This window comes from Marmota marmota, unplaced genomic scaffold (genome assembly GCF_001458135.2).
Source record: "Marmota marmota marmota unplaced genomic scaffold, marMar, whole genome shotgun sequence".
NCBI lineage: Eukaryota > Metazoa > Chordata > Mammalia > Rodentia > Sciuridae > Marmota > Marmota marmota.
Genome location: NW_026000169.1, coordinates 6,615,661 through 6,631,055, shown reverse-complemented (window position 1 = coordinate 6,631,055; position 15,395 = coordinate 6,615,661). Strand labels below are relative to the sequence as shown.

General features: G+C 35.6%; 1 protein-coding gene and 1 pseudogene across 1 annotated transcript in view; one reads left to right on the top strand and one right to left on the bottom strand.

The window, feature by feature from the left end:
- Plcz1 (phospholipase C zeta 1) overlaps positions 1-15,134 on the top strand; it is a gene marked incomplete at its 5' end in the record, with an annotated part of 44,832 nt that extends 29,698 nt beyond the window's left edge. Inside the window, 6 exons of the mRNA XM_015498274.2 lie at positions 45-201; positions 3,495-3,611; positions 4,759-4,928; positions 9,756-9,885; positions 14,142-14,291; positions 15,049-15,134. Of these exons, the coding sequence (XP_015353760.2) occupies positions 45-201; positions 3,495-3,611; positions 4,759-4,928; positions 9,756-9,885; positions 14,142-14,291; positions 15,049-15,134 (810 nt within the window). The remainder of the gene's footprint in view (positions 1-44; positions 202-3,494; positions 3,612-4,758; positions 4,929-9,755; positions 9,886-14,141; positions 14,292-15,048) is intronic.
- On the bottom strand, positions 11,394-11,492 carry LOC125611815 (annotated as a pseudogene).
- Positions 15,135-15,395: the final 261 nt, after the last annotated feature.

Genomic DNA, 15,395 nt, shown 5'->3' with positions numbered 1-15,395 from the left:
AATGATTAGTATAAAAATGTGAAATTACTACATTTTATTTTTAGGTCAGGAAGATAAGAATATCTTTGGCCTTATCTGATCTTGTCATTTATACTAAAGCTGAGAAGTTCAAAAGCTTTCAATATTCAAGACTATATCAGCAATTTAATGAAAATAATTCTATTGGTGAGACACAAGCTCGAAAACTTTCAAAGACGAGAGGTAAATGCTTATGATTCAAACGATGCAGTATTTAAATCAGTTATATATAGGTTGAGGTGGATCAATGATACTTACATATTTATATTCTCATAAGATTTCAACATACTTAACATAATTTAGATAGGGTTATACATATGCCTAAGGTTATGCTAAATTTTATTCCACAGTACTTAGCTGCTGTTTACCTTCTTTGAGTCATACAATTTTGATTAAATGTCCAGCATGGACCCTTTTGTGGATGGGACCCTGGTGAGTGGTTTATGTGACACAGCAGGGGGTCACAGGTTGCAGAGGCAGGCTGAGCATTTAGACTTTGTCTTGGGTGCAAAGGTGAGCAGGAGCCAGACTGCAGCCTCAGGAATGGCCTGATCTACTGTGTATTTCTGAAAGATACCTCTGATGACATTGGCTGCAGGCAGAAAGGAGATGAGGAAGGCTTATGGCAGGGCAGAGAGAGTGGAGACAGGAATTTTGTAAATTCAACAGCATTGAAGAGGAAGAGTTCATTAGACTTGGAGGCTGTGTCTAAGAAGAGGAGAGGGAAGTACCCAGGCTGGACTACTGGATTGCTGTGTGAAGTGTGCATGGCCATGGCACACCTCCAGAGGTTCCACCTGTCTCTGCATCTTCTTCTAACTGCCTTCTGACTCTAAATCTGAAGGAGTTCTTCTGTTTGGTTACACCAGAAATAAAATAATCCCTGGGAAGGAGAATGGGAAACAGACCATCTTCTTTTTAGATATTATAATAGAAAGTGTCACAAGGGATAGGCAACTAAGTTAACAGGTGACTCACTAAATCCTTCTTATAAGAATTGCACCCAACCATCTTGTGTAGAAACACTGCAGCAGGAAAATCAGCACCAGCAATTGGCTTGAGAAAACTTGTTTGGTATTGCAGACTAATATGTTTATTGGTTAACCTCACTGGGGCAGCATTTTGCCTCAGCATTTTGAAGTATGTTTTAGTTCATATTTCGAAACTAACTATTAGAAAGATCCTGGATATTTTAAGCCCACCCCCATGTTTGCTTTTTTTTTTTTTAAAGAATAAAACAAAACAGCCAGGCACAGTGGTACACGCCTGTAATCTCAGTGGCTTGGGAGGCTGAGACAGGAGGATTGCGAGCAAGTTCAAAGCCAGCCCCAGCAACTGTGAGGCGCTAAGCAACTCATTGAGACCCTGTCTCTAAATAAAATCCAGAATAAAACTAGTGCCACTGAGTTCAATCCCTTATATCCCCTCCCCCCCAAAAGGAATAAAACAAAACAAAAACCACAATGGGTTATAACCAAAAATCAATATAATAGATCTGGACTACAGTTAATAGAATAGGGTAGAGTAGAATAGTGCAGAATGAAATGGAAAGATAGAATACAATAGACTATTTCAGGCAGTAAGAATAAGCACTGTTTTATGAAACAGTTGTGTGCTTATGTGTGTGTATGTGTGTGTTTGGTTGATATGTAAAATGTATTTCTTGCTGTGTGATATGGTCAAGAGAGTTTGAATGTTCTGCTTTATTGACTGGCCTCTGTTCCTTCAAAACTATTGGAAATTTGTATTATTTATGAGGACAAGACCTCTGGGCATAGCAAAAGTGGTTATAATTCTTTGAATCTCATCATATTAAAACTTGCAAAATTTTTTGGAAAGAATTGGGTAGTGCTAGGTAGAATCTTAAAGTGCAGCATTGTTGTCTGATTTCAGAGAGTATAGAGCTTTTTTTGCACAGTCAGTAGTAACTAATTAATGAAGTTGGCAAAGGTTTTAACTGCAAAGATACCTAGTATTATTGCAAATATAATAAACATTAAAAGAATGTAGTAGATGAAGTTTATTGAAATGGAAAGATTCTCACATTAATAATAAAGAAAGGCAGTTTGTAAAAGGGAATAAACAATATTATTCAGTTTTGAAAAATTAGCATATAAATAGAAAAGAATGGAAAGATATATACCAATCTGTATCAGTGGTTCTTAACTGAGTGATGATATTACATGTAATTTTATTTCTTCTTGTTTTGTTTAATTTCTCCATATTTCTATAAAGGACTGAATTACAAATTACTACATTTGTAATATCAAATCATGTTTAATATCTAAAGTTAAATCTCAGAAGTGACAAAATCATATTATGTAATGGGCCCTCAGTGATTAATCATATATTACTCTGTACATGAGAAACATTAAGACCCAGAAGGGTATGTGTTTTGCCTAAGGACAGACATCCCTTAGAACTAAGTAAGAGAGCATGATACACCCAGGCATGTTTACATGAATGGTTTCAAAATAACTTTCAAGGAGAGTGCAACTTTCAAAAATAAGCATTGATGAAAAATTAATTGTAATTTAAAAATTGACAATACTTTCTAATGAGTAGTTTTTAGGGTGAGGGAAGAAATGGTTTTGTCCTAGTTCCATTAGCAAATATAGTGGGCCATACACAATTACTGCTTATCCCACAATTGGCCATCATACTAGCAGGAATGGTTATGGGAACAGGATCTGGTTAGTAGAAGAAGAAAATATTGGAAAAACATGAAATCTATGTTTGAAAATTTACTGGAGTTCTAAATGATAAAAGGTATGTGTTAGTTTTAAATCTCAAGTAATTTAAATAGAAAATAAATAAATAGAAATACCAAGAATGTTGTACATAGACATTATTTCAGTAAGAAAGATATTGAGGGTAAATAACATTATTGAGTGGTGGTGAGTTTTTTAGTGAAAGACAGTAGAGATTGAATGAATTTGGGGAGAAGATGATGGAGTGGAGGGGTGGGAGCTGAACTGAATGAACTGAGGTTATATTAGGACCTGTGAATCCGTGAAATGATCAATCAAATTAATTTAGCTAGCATCATATTGCTTCATATGACTTACCATGTGATTCTATCCTGATGTGAAAATCAAAGTTAGAAGAAATGGGGAAAGATGTTACTTTTGTTTTAAAAAAATAAATATATTTTATTTTGGAAATTTTATATATTCTTATAGTAAAATGAAGTTAATTTGGATTTGGGAAAAAAGAAATGTAAATGAATTCATTCTTTTCTTCAAGTGAATTATCAGTGTACATAAATTGGGTAATGAAATTATTATTAATCAACAAATATGATTTATACTATATAAAAGGCATGGGATTCATTTTGATTTTCCTGAATTACTAATAGATTTGCCAAAATAATATGTAACAACTTTATTGAAACTATTGTAGAATTATATAATACATAGAAGTAGTAGTTTATTTATTTTAAATCTTTCACAATGTTTTAATAATTTTTCTTGTAGCCTATGAGTTTATTTTTCACACCAAGAATTTCATTACCAGAATATATCCTAAAGCAACAAGAGCAGACTCTTCTAACTTTAATCCTCAAGAGTTTTGGAATATAGGTTGTCAAATGGGTATGTTACATTGGGTTGTTTGCAAAAGTAAGTTGAATTAATTTTATGAATTAATGAAAAATACATGAAAACAGCTTCCTGTGAATATGAAACTCTAATTAACAAAGCCCCTGTAAGAGGCACTGCCGAAGACGGGGTGTCAAACAGAAAACCCTGCCGCTGGGCAATCAGAGTGGCTCTTTCATCCTGTGNTATATATTTGTCACTGGGGGCACAAAGTGATGAAGCATTGATTTCAAGATTTGAAGTCATTCCTAAATAGGTTGAAGAGGGTAAATCTAGATGAGGGCTGGTGACATGGCAACCAAATTCATGAGGAGTTATCATGGGACATATGTGGTGGAGGAAGGGAACAAACTGAAATAGATGTGCAGACAACATAGAAGATCACATTCCTTTGCCAGAAAGTCAGGTTCAAGTCTTTTTCAGATCAACTGACCTCTGTCACTTAAACTTTGTAGAGATTCTATATTCATAGTCTTGAAAAGTGAGTAGGATCGCACAGTGTGGCTATTTGTCCATATAAGTTTCTCCTTATTCTAACGGAACAGCTGGTGCAGTATTGGCACTAGCCAGTTGGAAAGTGCCTGGTTTTAGCCCATCCTCTATGGACTGTGGCAAGGCTGGTAGGCTTGAGGAGAGTGGGAGACTGGGCCCTGCCGGGGCTACTGCATGCAGTGGCTACTTATTAGGCTATATTAAGTTACTTCTATATTTTAGCAATTATCATCCTGTTTCTCACTAATCCTCACATGATAACAGCACCCATTTGACCTGAAAGTCTGTGATATAGTTGGTATCTTCACCTCTGACATTTAAAGTACCGATTTTTAAAATTTTTATATTTCTTGAACTTACCTGACATGTGGTTTGTTTACTGTGTAATCTACACTGTGTACCATTTTGACTTCTTTACTCAAATCTAATTTAATTTACAGATTAAACTTTTCACCCCACCAACATACATTAATACAGACATGGCAGGAGGAAAAAGTTTAAAAATCATAAATCATTAGGCTGGTGATGTTTGTTCTCAGAATATTTGAAGCAAAATAACCCATGGTTAGATTTCAGTAAGTCATTTAACTGTGTCTTTTTAATTGTACCCCTAATTTCCTGACAATGTCAAAACACTTCTTTCTCACAGTGGCCTTGAATTTCCAAACTCCTGGTCTGCCCATGGATCTGCAAAATGGGAAATTTTTGGACAATGGTGGCTGTGGATATATTTTGAAACCCCACTTCCTAAGAGATGCTAAATCAAACTTTAATCCAAGTAAAATAAGAGACAGCAATCCACTTACACTTACAATGAGGGTAAGATTGATGACTTTTACTTATTTTGATTACTATATAAATAAGATAGCATACATTAATATTTTTGAATTCCATTAGTTTTCTTTAATGCCTTTTAAGCTTATGTTAAATCATTTCAGGTACTACTATAAATTTGGTGATATTTCAACATTTTTTCATATCTGAAAAATGCCTTTCTGTTGCATCTTTACATGAATGATTACCTGCCTGTGAATAGAAATATTGAGGCCAGAACTTTCTCTTCTCAAAGATCTATTTATACTATTCCATTGTATCTCAGCATTTAACATTGTTATAGAGAGGTCTGAGTTCAGTCCACTGATGACCTTGCTACTTTTTTTCCCCCTCTTTAACTTTAAAGAATAAAGTTCCACCAGGAAATCACTGGAGCTGTCTTCTTTACATTAATCTCCAGAATTAATCTTTTGTAGTTCAGACCTTTTCCTCCCCTTATGTCTATGAACATGATTTGATTGCTTAGAAAGGAAAAGTGTCTGTATGCTTTTCTCCAGTATCTGTCCTTTATGTCTACCAAATTTATGTCAACTTTAGAATGTTCCCCTCTCCTCTGCATTTTAGGAGAGCTTTTAACATTTGTTCTATCTGTTGATTTTAGTCTTCATTAGTTTAAATGTCGGTGCAAAGTTTTCCCTCGCAATATCGGTCCCTCTTCCCCAGTTGTTATTTACCTCATACGGCTTCCTTTTTAATGTCTCTATCCTACCAGTGCCCTTCTCTCAGACTCTGGTCTTATTAATTCATTCTCATATTTTGTTTCATAACATCCTGTGTCATTTCATTAACAACAAAAGCAGTCATCTGAAATTTTTTTTTTCTATTAGTAAGGATTTTTCTGAACCTCCTTCTTATTCTTTATAACCTAAATAGAAAATTTATATACTTTTAAAAAATGTCACTGAATCTTTTGAGAAATCTCTACTTGCATTTTTTCCTCCACTTAATTGTGAGCAACCCTATTTTAAACTATACTAGCACCTCTCATTTGCAAATAAATTGGGTAGGTATAGTCTCTTTGGTCCCCTTCTATTTAACTAGTTGTTTCTAGAACCACATGAATCCCTATCAGAACCCATTCTGGAATTTTGGTGAAGACTGATATTTCTATTTCTGGATTGGTTTATTGTGTCTCGTGCTGTTACTTAGTGCAGTTTTGTTGGCTCTTCTGACTGTTTAGAGCTCTTGTCCCTCATTATTTGGATGCCAGAGGCCCTGAAACAGTGAGGTTGAGTATGCTTCTCTGGAAACTCTTCCTACCCCAGCTCTTTCCACTATCATGACATCACATGGTTTGGGAGACAAGTCTTATCTACTTCAGGCCCTGCCCATTTTAGCTCAGCAGTCAATGGGAGTTTTGAGAGTTGTTTTCCAGAAATTAATGTGGAAAGAGTATACAGTGAAGATGAATGGAATTGAAATGATGGTGGCCATGGCCAATGAATGATGGAGCTGACTTTGCTTCTGGCTGTCCAGGATTTTGTGACCCTAAACTAGGAGCATCTGCTGGAAAGGAAGAAATTGACTAAAATAGTGGATTCACCAAAACTGATTAGTTGACACTCTTTCTAGGATCTGGCAAAATAGTGACCATTGAGCTTATTATATAACATTACTGTAGTGTTGACAGCCTTTCTGCATCTTGTAAATGGTTGATCTAGTGAGAATAGGTGTATCAGCCTCTTGTAAGATCCTTCCCATTCCACCTGAATCTCTCTTTAATGCCTTTTAAGACATATTCACTCTCAATTTAATCTGCCACCTGAGAGATTCTGTCTCACTTTCCTTTCTAACTAAATATTGTTTTAATTTTCTTTCACAAACATTCATTGTTTAACCACCAACAATACTGAAATCTTTAATCTGACCTCACTTTTAGAACCTAAGACTATTTTAATAGTTTATTTAGTACCCCTATCTATTTAATCACCAGGCTGTCAAACTTAATATTTTAAAACCTAAACATCTCTTCGTAGTTAAATCTACTTTTGATATATTTTTTTAAAGAGAGAGAGAGAGAGAGAGAGAGAGAGAGAGAGAGAGAGAATTTTTTAATATTTATTTTCCAGTTCTCAGCGGACACAACATCTTTGTTTGTATGTGGTGCTGAGGATCGAACCTGGGCCACACGCATGCCAGGCGAGTGCGCTACCGCTTGAGCCACATCCCCAGCCCAATTTTTGATATTTTATTTATTTGTCAATGAATGGTACCACACATACAATCAGCTCAGACTAGAATATGGGAAGGAACAACTCAATCTTATACATCTTCCTCGTCTTTAAATCCTGCTGATTCTACTCCTATCATCTCACTTATCTGTTCTCTAGTCTGATCTCCTATGCTGCTGCCTGATTTCAGAAATTCAGTCACTGGGCCTCTTTGGCTTCCTAAGGGATTTTCAGGTATCCTGTCTCAGTTTTCTCCATCCTTCTCCTCCTATTGCATTCTGACTCATTTTGCAAAACTTAGGAATCACTTCCTTTTGAAAGATTTTTCCTTGGCTGGGTTGTAGCTAGGTTTGTATTCTCCCTCTATTTTTTCCATCACACCCTATTCATGCACAAGCTATAGCACATACCACACATTATTATCATTTATTGACTTGTTATTTAACCTTATCCCCTACTTGTCTGTGGATTCCTTAAGGATAAGAATCGTGTTTTGTTCAATCTTCTTTATAGTAACTAACACAAAGCCTATGCTCAATACATGTAAGTTAACTGAGTGAATGATTTCTTTTTCCTGTTGAGAATAGTAAAGAGAATATATGTACCCATTTATTAGAAAGAGAATGTGGAAGATAGTTTGTGTGCACAGGTTCTTACAGATGCCACCTGCTAGCTGTTATGGTTGGATATGTGGTGTCCCCCAAAAGTTCATATGTGAGACAATGCAAGAAATTTGGAGGTGAAATGATTAGTTTATAAGAGGTGTAATCTGATCAGTGGATTAACCCGCTGGTATGGAATAACTGGGCAGTAACTGTAGGCAGGTAGACTGTAGGCAGGCTGGAGAAAGAAGCCTATTGGGAATGTGCCTTTGGGGTTTGTATTTTGTCCTTGGTGAGCAGAATTTTGATGCTTCCTGGTTTCCATGTCCTGACTGCTTTCCTCTGCTATACCCTTCTGCCATGATATTCTGCCTCAACTCAGATCTGGAGCTATGGGGTTGGCTGACCATGAACAGAACCTCTGAAACTGTGAGCCAAAGTAAACTTTCCCTTCTCTATGTTGTTCTTTTCAGGTCTTTTAGTCACGGCAACAAAAAAGTTAACCAAAACCCTTGTATTCTGAAGTTTCATAGAGGTATAAGTGGGGTGCAGTTAGACAGTCAGAGCTAGTGGTTCTCTCAGCCATGGCTGTGTGAATTCTTTCTTGATTATTCTATGGAGATTTGTAGTTACTTCATGACTTGCACACATTGTGTGGAACATGACCTGGAAATCAGAAGGGATAATTTTACTCTTGGCTTTCTTATGTTCCCCATGTAGGCATTCAACATTTCTGGTTTAATCTTTGTCATCTACAAACAGCATTTAGGTTTAGGTCAGTTATTTTCAAACTTATAAAAACATGGAATCACTATCTAGATTCAAAATCTTATGTGTAAGACCACAGGATGAAAGAGCCACTCTGATTGCCCAGCGGCAGGGTTTTCTGTTTGACACCCCGTCTTCGGCAGTGCCTCTTACAGGGGCTTTGTTAATTAGAGTTTCATATTCAATTATGTATACTAAAATTAGGAATTAGGCAATGTTTTATTTTGTTTGGCCTGAGGCTTACCAAAGCAGAGCTTCTCCATTTTGGTAAAGGTCTGCTACCTGACTTGCTGATAGTTAGCTGGTACACACTGATATTTGGGACCAGTGTACTACATGTCTATGTGCTTTCTAAAAACTTGATATGTAATTATGCTGATTGAGGCCCGATGAATATTGATTGCTAAATATTTGTAATCACTCAGGTTTCTAGCAAATGCCATAATAAATGTCCCTCCTTCTAACCCTCTGTACATCTCTCCCACCCTCCTTCTATTTTTCTTAAAAAAAACCCCAAAAACCTAAATTAATTATTTATTATTCCTCTATATAGTCTTCAGGAATTAAAGTTATGACCTAACTTCCATTTTTTACCCTAAGTTAGTACATTATAAATACCTTTTTGGATTCAGTTTGTTCCTAAAAGTAAAGCAAAGTTCTGCTTTAATAATTAGCTTAGCTAATAAATATCTAAGTAAAACTATTATTAATTACTTTGTTTAACATTCTTTTGATACCCAGTATCTAATATGCATATGAGATATGTGATTTTTATCAAACTCAGGTTACTTATGACAATACAGATAAAATGGATAATGCAAAATTTGATAAATTATTCAAACATTCATTTATCAGAAAATATTATAACGAATCATGAATTTTTTTTACATTTGAGAAGGAATATTCATTTTACTTTTAATGTTTTTCAGTATACTTAGTATGAATTTAGGGATAGCACCTGGTATAAGAACCTCCCAGCCAGAATTACATAAAATATGGTTATGACTCAAACCCTGGATCTTGTGGATTCTGCTGTACTAAACACATTTTAGTAAAATGGAATGATTTAGACATGGTCTTAGTGTTTATCTATTGATACTTGAGAGCAAAAGACTTTGATTCTAAAATTTGCCTTGTGTTACAGATTCAATTTTGTAGGAACTGATAGAGTCTATCAATTTTTTTAGAATATGCAATTGATTTTATTTTGAAATTGTGTTAATGCAGTTTAATATTCTGCTAAATTCTCATGTTCATATGCATTTGTGCAGCTCATCAGTGGTATCCAGTTGCCTCTTGGTAACTCATCCTCTAACAAGATTGACACATTAGTGATTGTGGAAGTTTTTGGTGTTCCAAATGATCATATGAAACAGCAGACTCGTGTAGTTAAAAAAAATGGTGAGCTCCTAATATATCTTATTAGTCTTCTTGTTGGAAAGCTTGCAAATTACACACACACACACACACACACACTTGTTATTCGTAAGGCAAAGGTTGTTATGTTCAAGATTACCGAAATGTTAACTGAAAAACCGTTCAATAGTGTTGAGGTTATTTAGGTATGTTTTCAGATAACAGATAGAAAAATTAGAATAATTTATCTGACATGCAAAATTATTGCTGTTTTCACTTTTACCTCCTTTTTATGTTTTTTTCCATATTTCTGAGAGACATTTTGACAGCTGCAAATCTATTTAGTGTGTAATCTTTGTATTAAATGAAAAATCTCATGATTGTTCTGACACAATGTATTACACATTTTTACCTCACTGCTTGAATTATTTTAGATCAAAGACATGTAGCTTCTGACTCAGGCTAAAGAAGTCATAAAAACCTACTGATCCAATATTTAGATTCATAATGCAGTCATTTTTGCCAAAAGAGAAGTGCAGGATTGGAAGGAATGACTTAGGTAAGATTTTCCACCTTCCAGTATCCAGAGACATTTTATGTAATTTCAGTACTGGCATTATCATTTCTTCTCTGAGGTTGAAATTACCTAGGAAATATGTTGAAAAGGATAGGCTCCTGGGATTAAGCCCTAGTCAGGATCACCTTAGAGGAGACCTTGGAACTGATCCTTGCATCTGGAATCCTCTTTAAATAGATATTTCCAGAGCATAGTATATTTCATTTCAGGGTCTGGAAATATGCTTTAGACTAAATGACATTGGGAGAGGATCTGGTGTGGTCTTGTTCTTCTTCTTTCTTAAAAATTTTTATTTGTTCTTTTTAATTATACATGACAGTAGAATCTATTTTCATATATTTATACAAGCATTGAATATATCTTATCCTAATTAGGATCCCAGTCTTGTGGATGTTGAAATTCAATGTTGAAAAACAATGTTGAAATTTACTGTGGTATATTCATATATGTACCTGTGAATATATATATATGTGTGTGTGTGTGTGTGTGTGTGTGTGTGTGTGTATATTTTTTTTTTGCAGGGGGGTGTTGTACCAGGGATTGAACTCAGGGGAGGGGGGTATACCAGGGACTGAACTCAGGGGCACTGAGCCACATCCTCAGCCTTAGCCTTATTTGGTATTTTATTTAGAGACAGGGTCTCACTGAGTTGCTTAGTGCTTTGCTTTTGCTGAGGCTGGCTTTGAACTTGCAATTCTCCTGTCTCAGCCTCCCAATCTGCTGGGATTACAGGCATGTGCCACCACGCCCAGCTGAACATATATTCTTATATGTCAGATTAATTCCGCAGCCTTTCCTATTCCCATCCCTCTGCTTTTCCCTTCATTCCTCTTTGCCTTATTCACTGAACATCTATACTCCCTCTCTCCTCTTGTTGTGGCTTATCGAACACATATCAGAGAGAATGTTACGTTACACCTTTGTTTTTTTGGGATTGGCTTATTCCACTTAGCATGGTAGTCTCCAGATACATCCCCCAAATATGGAATACTTCACAAACTTGTGTGTCATTTTTGTGCAGAGGCAAATAATCTCTGCATAATTCCAATTTTAGTGTATGTGCTGCTGAAGGGACCATAGTCTTATTTTTCTTGAATGATAATTTTGAACAATGTCCACAGACTGCTTCATTTGCACTCCCCTAATCCTTTTCCAGCATGGACTCTAAGGCAAAAGTCATGGAAAAAAAAAGATTTGGGGAATTTTTGCTGCCTTGTTGCAGGTTATCCATTGGATGGGATATTGGTGAGGAGTTATTGCTTTGTTTGTCACCCCTTAGATTGAAGTCACATTCCAGTGGCAGTGTCAAAAAGTAGTAACTGTTGTGTGAAGAAGCTTAGAGTAAGCCACCTCTTGTTCCCTCCATCCTCTACTTGAGTCTTCATGGCAAAATATATAGAACCAAAATTCTAGAATTTTGATCACATCCCTGAACTTTATGGAACTGTTCCATAGAAATTCAGTTAAGTTCATCAAATCAGAGCTCTTGCTATGCCAAAGACCTGGTGCTCTAACAAGTATGAAAGGACTTAAAATTTCTGTTTATTAAATATATTATGTATTTCCCAATTATTAAATATATTATCCTGTATTTATCAATTAAATTTATTATAGATAGCTTACAGTTCAGGTAAAGAGATGAGATACAAGTAAAACATTATGATGTGAATTCGTTAATTCTTCAAAGAGAGTAGAAAGAACTGTATGGGCAAAGGGCATTATTTAGAGATGGCTCTTGGAGAATATGTAGATTTTTTTTGCATAGATTGAGAATAAGGGCATTTAAGGAAGAAAGACTAATGAGTCCTAAAGCATAAAGAAGACACAATTTAAACATGCTGGGGAAAAGCCAAGAACTCAGGGTGGGTGGAGTACAGGGTGCCTAGGAAAGGTTAGTGAAAGCAAAAGAAGAATATAATATTGGAGGTGGTCATGGAAAATTGCAAAAGCCACACTGAGCTCTTTTGGACTTTCTTAAGATTTTTAGAACAGGAATATGATACTAAAACAGAGTTCAGTGTTAGGAGGATTGTGTCTGTAGATCAGGTGGGAAGAAGGGTATGAGAGGGAAATAAGAAATAAAACAGAGTCAGGGTATGAATTCAATGAAGAAAAGATGTAGAAATCAGGTGGTAAGGAAAGCTGTGACATCAGAAAAGTAATAAAGGAATGTGAGGGACATTGTGCAGGAGTAAAGGTCTAGATGAGTGGACAAGAGGGATTGCAAGAGTTTAACAACTGGGGTGACAGTAATGTCATTATCGACATGAGAGTCTGGGAGGAAAAGGATCATATTTGGATAAAGTGAGAAGGTAATTCCTTAGTTTTTGTCATATGTAGAAACTACATTAACCTCTATCAAATTCCATATCCTGGATTACCTTTATTTTGACAACCTAAAGTTAGGAGACTCTCATCTAATACACATTTATATATATGTGTGTGTGTGTGTGTGTGAGAGAGAGAGAGAGAGAGAGAGAGAGAGAGAGAGAGAGAGAGAAAGTAAGACAGACAGAGACAGAGGGATATATAGTGATACAAAGGAAGGAAAGGAGGTAGAAATGGTAGATATAATGAATGGGGTTGGAGAAGGACAAATATAACTCATTTTTAAGAATTTTCTGTAGACAGTGTGTAGTGTCTATAAAGAATTAACTCTAAATCTGCTCCTGAACTCTATATGTTTCTTTCTCTTCTTAGGTCAAGGTAATAAAGTTATTATCCCAGCATGAGCCAATTAGTTTACAGTTTCCATGGGCATAGACCACATCCTGGATTGCCATTTGCTAAATGTGCCTTTATGACCACAGGTGCAACTCAGAAAATGTAGTGTTAGTATAATTAGTCACAAATTCATCAGTGCTTCTGAAAAGAACAAAAACTATTGACATAGCAAGTGTAGCATTCCTTTATACCTGGAAAACAATATATATTATTTCTTTCCAAACCCTTGAGTATTTACTGAGTAAAATATATATTTGATCTGAATGTGAGTATCTTGATTCCATTAAATTATGCTCTACATTTTGTATAATTTGGGTCATATTGTAAAACCATTTGGATTTCTTGCTTTGGCAAGGAATTGGTTGTTTTGGATGAATTATTTTGTCAGAGAACAAAATTATTCATCCACTTTGGATCTTGAAATGATCACTTAGTCAAAAGAAAGATGAAGATCTGGCTTTAGAGAATTCATTATCTAGCTTTTAGTTCAAAAACTATGTATGGAGATATTTGTGTCATAGGACCTGGAATCGAGAAATGATGTTAACTTCTTAATGTCTCAGTTTGTTTGTTAAGGGAATGCCTAGGCACATCAGTCATATTGCAGGATGATTTGAAGTTTCTGCTCTGAAATCAGACTCCCTGTGTATGGACTCCTCCACCACTTAGTTCCTATGTATGTGAAACCCTAGGAAGTTCTGTAACATCTGTGGCTCAGTTTCTTATCTGGGAATGGGGGCAGTAATAATCCTGATGAAGTCATTGTGAGGATTAAAGGAGATGATCTATGTAATCTTTTTAGAACATAGCTTAGCCAATATTGTTACTATTATAACTTATTTCTCTCATTGAGAGAATTAAAAACTCCAGTGCTCTGAAACACAAGCTATGTTGTTATTATTATCAAAGTGTTGAAAAATTTGAAGAGTAATGGTTACTTATTTTTTCCCTAGAGATGGTGTCTATGATTTTTTTTTGTATCTACTCCTTTATATTTCAGCTTTTAGTCCAAGATGGAATGAAACATTCACATTTATTATTCAAGTGCCAGAACTGGCATTGATACGTTTTGTTGTTGAAAATCAAGGTTTACTAACTGGAAATGAATTTCTTGGACAATATACTTTACCAGTTCTATGCATGGACAAAGGTAATGTTCTTAAAAGTAAGATGATTATGTGAACATTAAACATATCTTGTCTTTATCAAAGGCACACTTTGAAATCCAAACACCTCTGTCTATTGAAGTAAGATGTAAAGGAAAATTTATGCATTCACACCTATTTTCTTTCCATGGAATTTCAGAAATGTCTTCTCATGTGTAAGGTAGAGTGGGGATGTGGGCTTCCTAGGAACACTTAAGTAAATAAACGTGGTGTGTGTGTGTTTCTTTACATGGATCATAGTTCTCTGTCTCAGTGAAGAGTAGTCATAACTACCATAAGGAATAAGGGAAAGGGATCTGACTTATGGAAGAGGCAATAATAATTCACTCTTGCCTGAGGAAAAGAGACTGGGGCCAGAGATGATCCTTGTCCCACCCTTTCCAAGGCTGCCAGGGTGATTTGTACTATGCTCCTAATTACCTTGCTTCAGCATGCTAATTTTTCTAACATCATCTGAGGTGTACCTAGGAAACAGAGTCTTCTCGAAGCAGAGAAGTGGCTAATTTTGGAGTACGCTGTGTGCTCAGTTCAGGCGCACATAATTCTGGAAGTCAGAATAGAAACTGCAAGTATTTAATTTTTTTGTGTGGAAAATTAACATTCAAGATGGAACTATAATTCTACAGCCATGGTTTTAAGTGTACATTTAGAAAAAAGCACCTTCTTTCTCAGTAGCGCTTTTGGGTTCATAACTGATTAATTTGTTGTTATTGTTTTAATTCAATACAATTCCTTTTGCAGGTTACCGTCGTATTCCTCTGTGTTCCAAAACGGGTGAGAGTCTTGAGCCTGCTTCACTGTTTGTTTATGTTTGGTACATCAGATAGCAACAGAGAGTACCTGACACATTGTTAGCTATACACCACAATAAAACAGCCAAAATGAATGTCCATAGCTTTTCTTTTTTTTTAACATAAAGCAAAATATTTATGTATAAAAACAGAAATATTGAACTCATTCACTTCATCAGGACTTTGCTTTAAATAATGCAAAATAGAGCAGTGGAAAAACAAAAACAGGCACTTCAGTGGGTCCCCCCTTTTCTCAGGTGGGGTTCTTATCTGCTGGTTCTCTGTCCTTATCACCAA